The sequence below is a fragment of the Pristiophorus japonicus genome, chromosome 1 (assembly GCF_044704955.1).
Source record: "Pristiophorus japonicus isolate sPriJap1 chromosome 1, sPriJap1.hap1, whole genome shotgun sequence".
NCBI lineage: Eukaryota > Metazoa > Chordata > Chondrichthyes > Pristiophoridae > Pristiophorus > Pristiophorus japonicus.
The window spans coordinates 374,793,808-374,810,333 of NC_091977.1; the positions used below are offsets into that span (position 1 = coordinate 374,793,808).

General features: G+C 43.3%; 1 protein-coding gene across 2 annotated transcripts in view; it reads left to right on the forward strand.

Annotated features, from left to right (window-relative positions):
* The first annotated feature begins 288 nt into the window (after positions 1-288).
* Positions 289-16,526, forward strand: part of znf704 (zinc finger protein 704) — a 394,480-nt gene continuing 378,242 nt past the window's right edge. For both annotated transcript variants that reach the window (XM_070890989.1, XM_070890995.1), the window contains exon 1: positions 289-690. In XM_070890989.1, the coding sequence (XP_070747090.1) occupies positions 430-690 (261 nt within the window). In that variant the 5' untranslated portion in view covers positions 289-429. The remainder of the gene's footprint in view (positions 691-16,526) is intronic.

Below are 16,526 nucleotides of genomic sequence, written 5' to 3' on the forward strand. Positions count from 1 at the left end.
CTTGGAGGGAAGGAGTGCATTTGAATTTGAGAAGCCAAATTATCTCTTAACTTTTTATTTTCCATTCAAATTACTCCCTTTGGTTCTATAGTATTACAGTTATTCGGGGAGAGTATCTGGCCTGGTCATTTAGTCCTCGCTTTATAGTTTTAATTTCTCTGTTCCTGGATGTGTTGTTGAAAAGGATCAATGTAGTTATAAAGTAGCGAACAGTCATTCCGCTGTTTTTGCAAAAATCCACTCCTAATTTTGCAAGTTGCAATGTCAGCTTTGCGAAGGCTACGAAAACAAACAACTCTGCTCTGAACGCCGGGCGGTTTGCGGCTTGGTTTAAAAAAAATATTACAATCTAGTTGTTTTGCAGTTGCATCATTTGCATTTAATTTCTTACAATAAAAGCAAGCGAAGGAGGGGGTGCGGAAGCTCGCGATGCAAGCTCGCCGTTCTGCAAAGAGATCGATTTTGGGCAGCCGGGTTTGCGCTCCGAGTCCGGCCGGCGATGGGCAGCTCATCCCCGGGGTGATCCAGGCGCTCAAATCGGAGAGCAAGGAGTGCGGGGGGCGATGCAACCTCTACACGGTGATGCTGGAGGACGGCACCCTGAGGGAATACCCCGAGGAGGAGATCGTCGTGGTGGGACCCGGCTTCCACAACCACGGCAGCAAAGTGCAGTTGAAATGCAAAGAGAAGGTGTGTAAACTGCGTGCGGATAGGCTTGTGCCTGTGTGTTCGCGATGCTGCCACACCGCAACAAGAGGCAGGGATTCACATCAACACCAACAACGGCACCCACCCGCTGACAGGCAGCGACTGCAGCCCAGCCTGCTCACTGTCCCTTCCATCTGGAGGTCCAACCCCTAACCCACCCCACCAACCAACCCATCAATCCAACCCCTAACCCAACCCATCCATCCAACCCCTAACCCAACCCATCCATCGAACCCCACTCCACCCCACCAATCAACCCCTAACCCAACAATCTAACCCCACCCCACTCCACTCCACCAACCCCTAACCTAACCCATAAATCGAACCCCACCCCTAATCCACCAACCCACCCATCAATCCAACTGCACTCTTAGCCCACCCCACCCCTAACCCCTCACTGGTTCCTTGTGGACCTCTGTGAGGAGGATCATTCATTCTCATTGTGACCCCCCAGCTGGTTATTTGGAAAGGTTAAATCCCCAACCCATCACCGCTCTCAATGTAATAGCTGGACCCTAATCCTAACCTCTGCTGCTGTTTTTTTTCCTTTTATATCTTTTCTCAGCAGTGGCACCGAGTCAAAATAATCACCAGCCTTTTTTGTTGTTGAAATATTAGAATTAAAATGTTGTGCAGGTGTCTTTTTTTTTTTGTCGCAATCGAGGTGTAAAATGTTAAAGCAATCAGCACCTTAAATGCACGCAAGGGAGAGAGAGCAGAATGATTGCAATGTTTTGGGCTGTCCAACGCTGCAGTAGATCCAGGAGTCGAGAAAGTGCAGCAATATCAGCTCAGCACCACACACACATCAGAAAACAGCAACGCAGAGAAATAAATACCCATCGGAAATCCCGGAAAATTCGCGCCAAAATTCTCTTTCCCCCATTTAGCATGCTGAGGTTATTGTAGACCAGCAGCAGTGTGTGGAGTGCTTGTTTACTGGGGCTGTAATTAAGCGCTCCAATCAATCAAGCCTTGATTGAATGAAAGGCAATCAACCTTGTGTTTTGTCAGATGCTTCTTACATTACCGTCCCAACCCAACCCAGGAGAATGAGTAGGGAAGGGCCGAATACACCAAAATAATTGAATAGGCAATGTCCAGTATTCATGGTCTTTTGGCCTGGGCACAAGCAAAGGGCGTTACCCTGGGCTCCGCCTCCTGTTTGTCAGTTTATATTCCTTGGAGCCGTGTGGTAAAATGTTCGCTGTTGCAATCAATGAATGTGTTTGTTTAATCATGGAACGGAAATACTTCTGCAAGAAAATATAATTCAAAAAAACACACACAGATCAGTGCAATGTACAGGATGCCGGTTTTGAAAGTATTAATGCAACTGCATTGGCATAAAAGTATGCAGTTGGAGATTTTAAAAAATGATCTGAGGGGTTGCTGGGTTCAAAGGGGACTTTTGAGATATACCTTTCATGTTTAATTACGTTTGATACCAAAATTACAATTTATTATTTAAGAATAGTGCATGTTGTTTGCTTTCAGTGTTCTGGGACCAGGCTCTTAAAATACCTGACCATAATTCATGTAAAATTTGAGAAACGTTAAGGACTTAAAAAACGACATTAAAGTTCTCAACACTCCAATTCATTAACTCTCCCATCACAGCAACCAAACATATTCTGAATAATCCCATGTTTTTGTCTCTACTATCTTTTGTGCATGTTTTTGTTACTTTGATATCTGTAATGACTTGAACACCAGTGTTATGTACAGGATTTATACAGAAAAGCAACTAGAAAATAGGAGAATTGTGCTGTGGATGCAGTATAGTTGTAGTGTGTTGAAGCTTCAGTGAGTTGTGCTATTGAGTGGTAGGATAAGAGATTTGTGCTTATGAATCTGCACAACATAGTTCCATGCTCAAAAAGCTCAAAGTGACTCCTAGAGGAGAGGGTAATTTGAAGGGACAGGGGACAGGGGACTGGATTTGGAGTGTGGATCAGTACTACTGGACAATTGGCAGCAAGTCTTTAGGCTGTCATCTCAGTTGGGGAAGATGTTTTTGCAGATAGAATTAATAAAATAAATTAGAAAAAATCCTGGAATTGTCCAGAAGAGTTTAATCTCTCAGTAGAAGATTGATGCTATAATCTTGTATAATGTCGTGCATATAAAGCATTTAAAAGGTGTGCATTTTCTACAGTACTGGTATTGTTGACTTGTAAACAATCCACCCACTTGGCAGCATCTGATTTAGTGGTTGAATACAAGCCTGTCTTTTCAGTAGCATTGCTTTCAAAGAATTTCAACAGTGCATTCTTGAAACCAGCTTCTACAGAATGCGACGGCACCTTTTTGAGCTCTTTAAAATCAGTAACTGAGAAGATTACTTAAAATCAACCACTGTTAGAAACTTTCATTGCTTTTGGTAGCACTATAGTCTGTTACAGTCACCCTACCCCCACCACCACAAATGCATTGTGAAAATGTCTTTCACAACATTCCCTTTAAGCTACGCAGTCATGCAGGGCTCTGGAGCTCCCGCACAGCCGGCTCACTGGCTTTAAAATGGGAACAAACGTGAATGCGTGCTATTTTGAATGAGCCGAACAGCCCCTAAGAGGCCGCACACCCAAATAAAACAAAAGGGACCATTGTTCATACCACTCACCACTTGATTTTGAACTTTGCATTGTCTGACTAGCTGCAACCATTTTGTTTGACTTAGATTTGGGATATTCATCAGTTTTTGCCAAGATCCTGAGTGATAACTTGCACACTGGCTACTCTTACAGGAATAAATCTTCTTTATGTGCTTGTTGTACTAGGAAGTGGGGTAGCTCTATTGATAAAGGATGGAATCACTACAATAGTAAGAAACGATATTGGCTCAAATGATAAGGGTGTTGAAACAGTTTGGGTGGAGATGAGGAACAAATAAGGGGAAAAGGTCACTCGCTGGTGGGCATAGTCTATAGGGCCCCTAACAGCAGCAACTTTGTTGGTCGGAGCTGTCATGTATGTACTTTTGGGATCACTAGTCACAAGATGGTGTCGCCGTTGGAGGCCAGCCATTTTGTATATTACTCACTTTGGGCCTTTAATAAAGCAGAGCCAAGGTCATACCTCTTGGAGTTAAACAGTACTCAGTCTAACAGTTATTGCATACACAACAGGAGCATAAACCAGGAAATAGTGAGGGTTTGTAAAAAGGGAACAGCAATAATCATGGGTGATTTTTAACCTCCATATTGATTGCACAAATCAAATTGGTCAGGGTAGCCTTGAGGAGGAGTTCATAGAGTGCAAAAGGGACGAGTTCCTTGAGCACTATGTAACGGAACCAAATGGGGGCCAGGCTATCTTAGATCTGGTCCTGTGTAATGAGACAGGATTAATAAACCATCTCAAAGTAAAGGATCCCCTCAGAATAAGTGATCGTAGCATGATTGAATTTCAAATTCAGATGGAGGGTGAGAATGTTGGATCTCTAACCAGCGTACTAAGCTTAAATAAAGGAGACTATGAAGGTACGAGGGCAGAGTTGGCTAAAGTGAACTGGGAAAATAGATTAAAGTGTAGGACGGTTGATGAACAGTGGTGTACGTTTAAGGAGATATTTCACAACTCAAGAAAAATATATTCCAGTTAGGATGTTAGATCTCTTAATTTTAATGAAATACGAACTCCGATGGTAGTTTTAACTTTTTAATCTTGGCAGAGAGTAACAAGCTGCTGGCTGATTGCCAGTTTCTTTGTCTTACTGAAACCACATGGTCAAAATGGCTGTATTTATACCTGGATCAATTTACAGAAAAGAACTCGCCTTCTTTGACCTTATTGGCTCAATTGAAAGTCTTTTAACGTTTTAATTGGCTTGCTACCCAAGGTCCGAAAATGTCAAGTTGATTGATGACTTAACGCAATGTAGCATCTCTGACTTGTTGTCTGTGAATTTTCACAGCCTGTCTAAATGCAGCCTATTTGAATTCTCTATCAGAGGAGGAAAGGGTGTAAGAGGAAAGGGTGGCTAACTAAAGAAATAAAGGGTGGTATCCAATTTAAAAACAAGGACATACAAAGTGGCCAAAACTAGTGGGAGGACAGAAGACTGGGAAGCTTTTAAAAACCAGCAAAGAACGACTAAAAACATGATTTAAGAAAGGGAAGATGGACTATGAAAGTAAACTAGCGCAAAATATAAAAACAGATAGCAAGAGTTTCTGTAGGTATATAAAAAGGAAAATGGTACCTAAAGTAAATGTTGGTCCCTTAGAGGACGAGACTGGGTAATTAGTAATGAGGAACATGGAGATGGCAGAAACTCTGAACAAATATTTTGTATCAGTCTTTACGGTATTCAATATTCCGACAGTCGATGCTCTAGGGGCTATAGTGGGGGTGGAACTTAACACAATTACAGTCACTAAGGAGGTGGTACTCAGTAAGATAATGGGAGTAAAGGCAGATAAATCCCCTGGACCTGATGGCTTGTATCCTAGGGTCTTAAGAGAAGTAGCAGCAGTGATTGTATGCATTGGTTGTAATTTACCAAAATTCCCTGGATTCTGGGGAGGTCCCAGCAGATTGGAAAACTATAAATGTAACACCCCTATTTAAAAAAGGAGGCAGACAAAAAGCAGGAAAACATAGAAACATAGAAACATAGAAAATAGGTGCAGGAGTAGGCCATTCGGCCCTTCGAGCCTCCACCACCATTCAATATGATCATGGCTGATCATGCAACTTCAGTACCCCATTCAAGCTTTCTCTCCATACCCCTTGATCCCTTTAGCCGTAAGGGCCACATCTCACTCCCTTTTGAATATATCTAACGACCTGGCCTCAACAACTTTCAGTGGTCGAGAATTCCACAGATTCACCACTCTCTGAGTGAAGAAGTTTCTCCTCATCTTGGTCCTAAATGGCTTACCCCTTATCCTTAGACTGTGATCCCTGGTTCTAGACTTCCCCAACATCGAGAACATTCTTTCTGCATCTAACCTGTCCAATCCCGTCAGAATTTTATATGTTTCTATGAGATCCCCTATCATTCTTCTAAATTCCAGTGACTATAAGCCTAATCGATCCAGTCTTTCTTCATATGTCAGTCCTGCCATCCCAGGAATCAGTCTGGTGAACCTTCGCTGCACTCCCTCAATAACAAGAATGTCTTTCCTCAGGATAACTATAGACCAGTTAGTTTAACATCTGTGGTTGGGAAAATGTTGGAGTCCATTATTAAAGAAGCAGTTGCAGGACATTTGGAAAAGCAAAATTCAGTCAGGCAGAGTCAGCATGGATTTATGAAGGGGAAGTCATGTTTGACAAATTTGCTGGAGTTCTTTGAGGATGTAACAAACAGTGTGGATAAAGGGGAACCAGTGGATGTGGTGTATTTGGACCCAGAAGGCATTTGACAAGGTGCCACATAAAAGGTTGCTGCACAAGATAAAAGTTCACGGGGTTGGGGGTAATATATTAGCATGGATAGAGGATTGGCTAACTAACAGAGAACAGAGAGTTGGGACAAATGGTTCATTCTCTGGTTGGCAACCAGTAACTAGTGGGGTGCCACAGGGATCAGTGCTGGGACCCCAACTATTTACAATCTATATTAACGATTTGGATGAAGGGACCAAGTGTAATGTAGCCAAGTTTGCTGATGATACAAAGATGGGGGGAAAAGCAATGTGTGAGGAGGACACACAAAATCTGCAAAAAGATATAGACAGGCTAAGTGAGTGGGCAAAAATTTGGCAGATGGAGTTTAATGTTAGAAAGTGTGAGGTCATGCACTTTGGCAGAAAAAAAATCAAAGAGCAAGTTATTTAAATGGCGAAAGATTGCAAAGTGCTGCAGTACAGCGGGACCTGGGGGTACTTGTGCATGAAACACAAAAGGATAATATACAGGTGTAGCAAGTGATCAGGAAGGCCAGTGGTATCTTGGCCTTTATTGCAAAGGGGATGGAGTATAAAAGCAGGAAAGTCTTACTACAGCTATACAGGGTATTGGTGAGGTCACACCTGGAATACTGCGTGCACTTTTGGTTTCCATATTTGAATATGGATATACTTGCTTTGGAGGCAATTCAGAGAAGGTTCATTAGGTTGATTCTGGGGATGAGGGGGTTGACTTATAGAAACATAGAAAATAGGAGCAGGCCATTCGGCCCTTCGGGCCTGCACCGCCATTCAATATGATCATGGCTGATCATGCAACTTCACTACCCCACTCCTGCCTTCTCTCCATACCCCCGATCCCTTCAGCCATAAGGGCCACATCTAACTCCCTCTTGAATATATCCAATGAACTGGACTCAACAACTTTGTGTGGTAGAGAATTCCACAGGTTCACAATTCTCTGGGTGAAAAAGTTTCTCCTCATCTCGGTCCTATATGGCTTAGCTCTTATCCTTAGACCGTGACCCCTGGTTCTGGATTTCCCGAATATCGGGAACATTCTTCCAGCATCAAACCTGTCCAGTCCCGTCATAATTTTATGTTTCTATGAGATCCCCTCTCATTCTTCTAAATTCCAGTGAGCATAAGCCTAGCTGATCCAGTCTTTCTTTATATGTCAGTCATGCCATCCCGGGAATTAATCTGGTGAACCTTCGCTACACTTCCTCAATAGCAAGCATGTCCTTCCTCCGATTAGGAAACGAAAACTGCACACTATACTCAAGGTGTGGTGTCACCAAGGCCCTGTACAACTGCAGTAAGACCTCCCTGCTCCTATACTCAAATCCTCTCGCTATGAAGGCCAGCATGCCATTTTGTTCTTTACTGCCTGCTGTACCTGCATGCTTCCCTTCAGTGACCGATGTACCATGACACCCAGGTCTCGTTGCACCTCCCCTTTTACTAATCTGTCACCATTCAGATAATAATCTGCCTTCCTGTTTTTGCCACCAAAGTGGATAACCGCACATTTATCTACATTATACTACATCTGCCATGCATTTGCCCACTCACCTAATCTGTTCCAGTCACCCTGAAGTCCCTTGACACCTCCTCACAGCTCACACTGCCCCTAGCTTAGTGTCATCTGCAAACTTGGAGATATTGCATTCAATTCCTTCGTCCAAATCATTAATGTATATTGTAAATAGCTGGGGTCCCAACACTGAACCTTGCAGCACCCCACTAGTCACTGCCTGCCATTCTGAAAAGGACCTGTTTATTCCCACTCTTTGCTTCTTGTCTGCCAACCAGTTCTCTATCCACGTCAATACATTACCCCCAATACAATGTGCCTTAATTTTGAACACTAATCTGTGTGGGACATTGTCAAAAGCCTTTTGAAAGTCCAAATACACCACATCCACTGATTCTCCCTTATCCACTCTACGAGTTACATCCTCAAAAAAACTCTAGAAGATTTGTCAAGCATAATTTCCCTTTCATAAATCCATGCTGACTTGGACTGATCCTGTCACTGCTTTCCAAATGCGCTGCTATTACATCTTTAATAATTGATTCCAGCATTTTCCCCACCACCGATGTCTGGCTATAATTCCCTGTTTTCTCTCTCCCTCCTTTTTTACAAAGTGGGGTTACATTAGCTACCCTCCAATCCATAGGTACTGATCCAGAATCCATGGAATGTTGGAAAATGACCACTAATGCATCTACTATTTCTAGGGCCACTTCCTTAAGTACTCTGGGATGCAGACTTTCAGGCCCTGGGGATTTATCGGCCTTCAGTCCCATCAGTTTCCCTAACACCATTTCCTGGCTAATAAGGATTTCTCTCCGTTCTTCCTTCCCGCTAGACCCTTGGTCCCCTAGTATTTTCGGGAGGTTATTCGTGTTTTCCTTAGTGAAGACACAACCAAAGTATTTGTTCAATTGGTCTGCCATTTCCTTGTTCCCCATTATGAATTCACCTGATTCTGACTGCAAGGGACCTACATTAGTCTTCGCTAATCTTTTTCTCTTCACATATCGATAGAAGCTTTTGCAGTCAGTTTTTATTTTCCCTGCAAGCTTACTCTCATACTCTATTTTCCCCCTCCTAATTAAACCCTTAATCCTCCTTTGCTGAATTCTAAATTTCTCCGTCCTCAGGTTTGCTGCTTTTTCTTGCCAATTTATATGCCTCTTCCTTGGATTTAACACTATCCCTAATTTCCCTTGTTAGCCATGGTCGAGCCACCTTTCCTGTTTTATTTTTATGCCAGACAGGAATGTACGATAGTAGTAATTCATCCATGTGATCTTTAAATATCTGCCATTGCTTATCCACCATCAATCCTTTAAGTATCATTTGCCAGTCTATTCTAGCCAAATCACACCTCATACCATTAAAGTTTCCTTTTCTTTAAGTTATGAGGAAAGGTTGAGTAGGTTGGGCCTCTACTCATTGGAATTCAGAAGAATGAGAGGTGATCTTATCGAAACGTATCAGATTATGAGGGTGCTTGACAAGGTGGATGCAGAGAAGATGTTTCCACTGATGGGGGAGACTAGAACTGGAGGGCATGATCTTAGAATAAGGGGCTGCCCATTTAAAACAGAGATGAGGAGAAATCTCTTCTCTCAGAGGGTTGTAAATCTGTGGAATTTGCTGCCTCGGAGTGCTGTGGAAGCTGGGACATTGAATAAATTTAAGACAGTTTCTTAAACGATCAGGGGTTATGGGCAGGGAAGTGGAGCTGAGTCCATGATCAGATCAGCCATGATCATATTGAATGGCGGAGCAGGCTTGAGGGGCCGTATGGCCTACTCCTGTTCCTATTTTTTATGTTCTTATGTACTTCCAAGAATTAATAAAATATATATTTTTGACCTCTACTTTACTTTCTTCCATGAATCCCTGCTCTGTCAATCTTTGTTGGGATATGAACTGAGGTACAGAGGCACATGGAGTAGTAGGACTGCTGAGGGGCACAGGTGAGACATTAGTGAATCACAAGGGCCACCTGGTGGAACAGAGCTTTGAAATTGCATTGAAGCAACAGTATTAGAATGCAGAATGGGCAGGATGACGATCGTAGTTCAGCATCATGAGTTGGATTCACCATGTAAATCAGATAAGTAACACTTTTCCAGTAAAAAGACTCCGTAGAAATTCCAGCAGGCTGCTTTTGACAGTGAAAATGTGGCATTTTTGCTCCGATAAGAGAGATAATAAATTAATTTATTGCACACTAATTATGAAGGGAGGCAATTTAGATTACCTACCCCTTACCCACACAGTAATTTCTCATTTACTATGGCATTGTTGATATAGGATAGCTAATTTTATAACTCTACTATTAAAAGTTCTCCCAAATTAAAATTTGCATTTTTAAAAGAGCTCTCATTTGAAAAAAATAAATTAAAAGTGGAAGAGCCACCTGTTACCTTCTCAGACAGCTGTATCTGAAATGGAGAGGCAGTGGCAGCTACAGCTATCTGCTCTTGGTTCCCACCTACCCATACTCTGGCCAGCTGTCGTGGTACACATAGGCACTAACGATATAGATAAAAAAACTGGATGAGGTCTTACAAGCTGAGTTTAGGGAGCTAGGAGTTAAATTAAAAAGTAGGACCTCAAAGGTAGTAATCTCAGGATTGCTACCAGTGCCACGTGCTAGTCAGAGTAGGAATGGCAGGATAGCTAAAATGAATACGTGGCTTGAGGAGTGGTGCAGGAGGGAGGGATTTAAATTCCTGGGACATTAGAACTGGTTTTGGGGGAGGTGGGGCCCGCAGAAATCGGACTGTCTGCACCTGGGTAGGACCGAACCCATGTCTCAGGGAGAATGTTTGCTAGTGTTGTTGGGGAGGGGTTAAACTAATATGGCAGGGGGATGGGAACCTATGCAGGGAGACGGAGGGAAGTAGAATGGGGGCAGAAGCAAAAGATAGAAAGGAGATAAGGAAAGGTGGAGGGCAGAGAAACCCAAGACAAAAATCAAAAATGGCCACATTACAGCAAAATTCTAAAGGGACAAAGTGTGTTTAAAAAGACAAGCCTGGAGTCTCTGTGCCTCAATGCGAGGAGTATTCATAATAAGGTGGAAGAATTAACTGCACAGGCAGCTATTAACGAATATGATATAATTGGGATTATGGAGACGTGGCTCCAGGGTGACCAAGGCTGGGAACTCAACATCCAGGGGTATTCAATATTCAGGAAGGATAGACAGAAAGGAAAAGGAGGTGGGGTAACGTTACTGGTTAAAGAGGACATTACCGCAATAATAAAGAAGGACATTAGCTTGGATGATGTGGAATCTGTATGGGTAGAGCTGTGGAATACCAAAGGGCAGAAAACGCTAGTGAGAGTTGTGTACAGACCACCAAACAGTATTAGTGAGATTGGGGACAGCATCAAACAAGAAATTAGGGATGCGTGCTATAAAGGTACAGCAGTTATCATGGGCGACTTTAATCTACATATAGATTGGGCTAACCAAACTGGTAGCAATACGGTGGAGGAGGATTTCCTGGAGTATATTAGGGATGGTTTTCGAGACCAATATGGCGAGGAACCAACTAGAGGGCTGGCCATCCTAGACTGGGTGATGTGTAATGAGAAAGGACTAATTAGCAATCTTGTTGTGCGAGGCCCCTTGTGGAAGAGTGACCATAATATGGTAGAATTCTTCATTAAGATGTAGAGTGACACAGTTAATTCAGAGACTAGGGTCCTGAACTTAAGGTAACTTCGATGATATGAGACATGAATTGGTTAGAATAGACTGGCGAATGATACTTAAAGGGTTGACGGTGGATAGGCAATGGCAAACATTTCAAAATCACATGGCTGAACTTCAACAATTGTACATCCCTGTCTGGAGTAAAAACAAAACAGGGAAGGTGGCTCAACCGTGGCTAACAAGGGAAATTAGGGTTAGTGTTAAATCCAAGGAAGAGGCATATAAATTGGCCAGAAAAAGCAGCAAACCTGCAAAATTTAGAATTCAGCAGAGGAAGACAAAGGGTTTAATTAGGAGGGGGAAAATAGAGTATGAGAGGAAACATAGAAACATAAAAAATAGGTGCAGCAGTAGGCCATTCGGCCCTTCGAGCCTGCACCGCCATTCAATGAGTTCATGGCTGAACATGCAACTTCAGTACCCCATTCCTGCTTTCTCGCCATACCCCTTGATCCCCCTAGTAGTAAGGACTACATCTAACTCCTTCTTGAATATATTTAGTGAATTGGCCTCAACAACTTTCTGTGGTAGAGAATTCCACAGGTTCACCACTCTCTGGGTGAAGAAGTTTCTCCTCATCTCGGTCCTAAATGGCTTACCCCTTATCCTTAGACTGTGACCCCTGGTTCTGGACTTCCCCAACATTGGGAACATTCTTCCTGCATCTACCCTGTCTAAACCCATCAGAATTTTAAACATTTCTATGAAATCCGCTCTCATTCGTCTGAACTCCAGTGAATACAAGCCCAGTTGATCCAGTCTTTCTTGATATGTCAGTCCCGCCATCCCGGAAATCAGTCTGGTGAACCTTCGCTGCACTCCCTCAATAGCAAGAACGTCCTTCCTCAAGTTAGGACCAAAACTGTACACAATACTCCAGGTGTGGCCTCACTAAGGCCCTGTTTAGCTGTAGTAACACCTCCCTGCCCCTGTACTCAAATCCCCTCGCTATGAAGGCCAACATGCCATTTGCTTTCTTAACCGCTTGCTGTACCTGGAAGCTTGCTGGGAACATTAAAAACTGACTGTAAAGCTTCTATAGATATGTGAAGAGGAAAATTAGCAAAGACAAACGTAGGTCCCTTGCAGTCAGACTCAGGTGAATTTATAATGCGGAACAAAGAAATGGCAGACCAATTGAACAAATACTTTGGTTCTGTCTTCACGAAGAAGACACACATAACCTTCCGGAAGTACTAGGGGACCGAGGGTCTAGCGAGAAGGAGGAACTGAAGGAAATCCTTACTAGTCAGGAAATTGTGTTCGGGAAATTGATGGGATTGAAGGCCGATAAATCCCCAGGGCCTGATGGTCTGCATCCCAGAGTACTTAAAGAAGTAGCCCTAGAAATAGTGGATGCATTGGTGATCATTTTCCAACAGTCTATCGACTCTGGATCAGTTCCTGTGGACTGGAGGGTAGCTAATGTAACACCACATTTTTTAAAAAAGGAGGGAGAGAGAAAACACTCAATTATAGACCGGTTAGCCTGACATCAGTAGTGGGGAAAATGTTGGAATAGATGATTAAAGATGAAATAGCAGCGCATTTGGAAAGCAGTGACAAGATTGGTCCAAGTCATCATGGATTTATGAAAGAAAAATCATGCTTGACAAACCTTCCAGAATTTTTTGAGGATGTACCTAGTACAGTGGACAAGGGAGAACCAGTGGATGTGGTGTATTTGGACTTTCAAAAGGCTTTTGACAAGGTCCCACACAAGAGATTGATGTGCAAAATTAAAGCACATGGTATTGGGGGTAATGCATTGATGTGGATAGAGAACTGATTGGCAGACAGGAAGCAGAGAGTAGGGATAAACATGTCCTTCTCAGAATGGCAGGCAGTGACTAATGGGGTGCCGCAGGGCTCAGTGCTGGGATCCCAGCTATTTACAATATACATCAATGATTTAGATGAAGATATTGGGAGTAATATCTTCAAGTTTGCAGATGACTCTAAGCTGGGTGGCGGTGTGAGTGTAAGGAGGATGCTAAGAGGCTGTAGGGTGACTTGGACAGGTTAGGTGTGGGCAAATGCATGGCAGATGCAGTATAATGTGGATAAATGAGGTTATCCACTTTCATGGCAAAAACATGAAGGCAGAATATTATCTGAATGGCGGCAGATTAGGAAAAGGGGAAGTGCAACGAGACCTGGGTGTCATGGTACATTAGTCATTGAAAGTTGGCATGCAGGTACAGCAGGTAGTGAAGAAGGCAAATGGCATGTTGGCCTTCATAGCTAGGGGATTTGAGTATAGGAGCAGTGAGGTCTTAATGCAGTTGTACAGGGCCTTGGTGAGGCCTCACCTGGAATATTGTGTTCCGTTTTGGTCTCCTAATCTGAGGAAGGATATTCTTGCTATTGAGGGAGTGCAGCGAATGTTCACCAGACTGATTCCCGGGATGGGAGGACTGTCATGAGGAGAGACTGGATATCAACTGGGCCTGTATTCACTGGAGTTTAGAAGAATGAGAGGAGATCTCATAGAAACATATAAAATTCCGACGTGATTTGACAGGTTAGATGCAGGAAGAATGTTCCCGATGTTGGGAAAGTCCAGAACCAGGGGTCACAGTCTTATGGATAAGGGGTAAGCCATTTAGGACTGAGATGAGGGAGAAACTTCTTCACCCAGAGTTATTAACCTTTTGGAATTCTCTACCGCAGAGAGTTGATGCCATTTCGTTAGAGATATTCAAGAGGGAGTTAGATATGGCCCTGACGGCTAAAGGGATCAAGGGGTATGGAGAGAAAGCAGGAAAGGGGTACTGAGGTGAATGATCAGCCATGATCTTATTGAATGGTGGTGCAGACTCGAAGGGCCAAATGGTTGCCTCCTGCACCTATTTTCTATGTTTCTCAGACTGTACTTGGTGCAGGAGCAGATGTTCATGAGTGAATCATTAATTACAATTTTTATAAACTGAACGCAAAGAATAGTATTTCTGATGGACTCTACATATATTGTGGATACATAAATTCTATTTGGATGGCTTTTGAAAATTATTTCCAATTTTTATGGTAATCAGTTCATGAAAAAAGAACTTTAAAAAAAAACAATTAGCAGTCACACTTCTTAGGTTTTGTCTGTGATCACCATGGGTGGCGCTGAATGGATAAAATCACTTAAAATAAATAGTGGCGGAAAAAGTATTTTTTCGCTATTTTAAACATTTATAGATTTCAATTCATGTCTTTTATGAGATTTTTAGTCACAAATTGTGGGATTATGCAATTTTATTAATCAGTTCAGCAGCTTGAAAAATACTCCAAATAGTTGAACCTAATTCCATCTTTTCACAGGGAAATTTGTAATTATACTGTATTTTAAACAAAATCGCTTCTGAATTGTATACTGTGGTCTCCTAATATCATAAGAACACTCCCTCCAGAGATATGTTTACTGCTCTGGACCCTTCCTGAACACATGCCAGGTGAGTGACCAAGTCGGCATTTTTATTCTGAATAGAGACTAATGTTACATTGACACCAAATTGCAATGTATCTTAAGTTTGTGTCTCTGGTTCAGGTAGGTGGATATTGTTATATATTTAACCCTTGGAAACCTGTATCACACTACCACCAGAGGGCCTACCTGTTGGGAGTCCCAAGGGATCCCAGCATCCCTTGGGAGCATTGTATATAAGTAGGCCACCCATGCGGTACCTGCACTCTGGAGTCTAATTAAAGGAGCTAAGATCACACTTACTCATTGCTCACAGTACTCAGTTTCATCCTTTTATTATGAGCTTATCAATTGGCGACGACATAACGAACAATCGCGCGAAAATGCAAAGAACAGTTGGTATCCAGGAGAAGTTCTCAGAAGGGGACGATTGGGAGGCCTTCGTGGAGTGACTTAACCAATACTTCATGGCTAACGAGCTGGAAGGGGACGAGAACGCTGTCAAACGAAGGACGATCCTCCGAACTGTCTGTGGGGCAACAACCTATGGCCTCATGAAGAATCTTCTAGCTCCGGTAAAACCAACAACCAAATCCTATGAAGAATTGTGTACACTGGTCCGGGAGCACCTAAATCCGAAGGAAAGCATTTTGATGGTGAGGTATCGGTTCTACACGTGTCAACGGTCGGAGGGCCAGGAAGTGGCGAGCTACATCGCCGAACTAAGGCGCCTCGCAGGACATTGCGAATTTGATGGATTCCGAGAAGAAATGCTGAGAGACCTTTTTGTGCTTGGCATTGACTATGAGGTAATCCTTCGCAAACTATTGACTGTTGAAACACCAAATCTGAGCAAAAGCCATAACGATAGCCCAGGCATTTATATCCACCAGCGATAACGCCAAACAAATTTCGCAGCATAAAGAGGTTTCGGCCAGTACTGTGCACAAAGTAACGTCGTTTTCGAGCAGGAATATACATGGCAGAACATACACGCTGGCTGCTGCACGACCTCCGATGACCCAGAGTCCGCCATCAATTGTTAATGCGAGGCAGTTAACACCCTGTTGATGATGAGGAGGTGATCATTGGGCCCATCAATGCCGCTTCAAGCACTATGCGTGTAACTGCTGCAGAACAATGGGACACCTCCAGCGAATGTGCAAGTGAGCTGCAAACCCTGCAAACCACCACGTTGCAGAGGAAGATCAATCCACAGTGGATCAGGCTGAACTAGAGACTCGAACCGAGGAGGCAGAAGTGTACGGGGTACACACCTTCACCACGAAATGTCCTTCAATAATAAAAGATGAACTGAACGGATTTCCAGTATCCATGAAACTGGACACGGGTGCGAGTCAGTCCATAATGAGCAAAAAGGCCTTCAACGGCTTGTGCTGCAACAAGGCACACAGGCCCAAGCTCAGCCCCATTCACACCAAGCTAAGAACTTACACCAAAGAAATGATCCCTGTAATTGGCAGTGCAGAAGTCAAAGTCTCCTATGATGGAGCAGTGCGCGAACTCCCACTATGGATCGTGCCGGGGATGGCCCCACACTTCGGCAGAAGCTGGCTGGGAAAAATCCGCTGGAACTGGGACGACATCTGAGCGCTTTCGTCCGTTGATGACGCCTCGCGCCCAGGTTCTGAGCAGATTTCCATCGTTGTTCGAGCCAGGCGTTGGAAGTTTCTCGGGGGCAAAATTGCAGATCCATTTGGTTCACGGTACACGACCCATTCACCACCAGGCACGGGCGGTACCTTATATGATGCGAGAGAAAGTGAAAATTGAGCT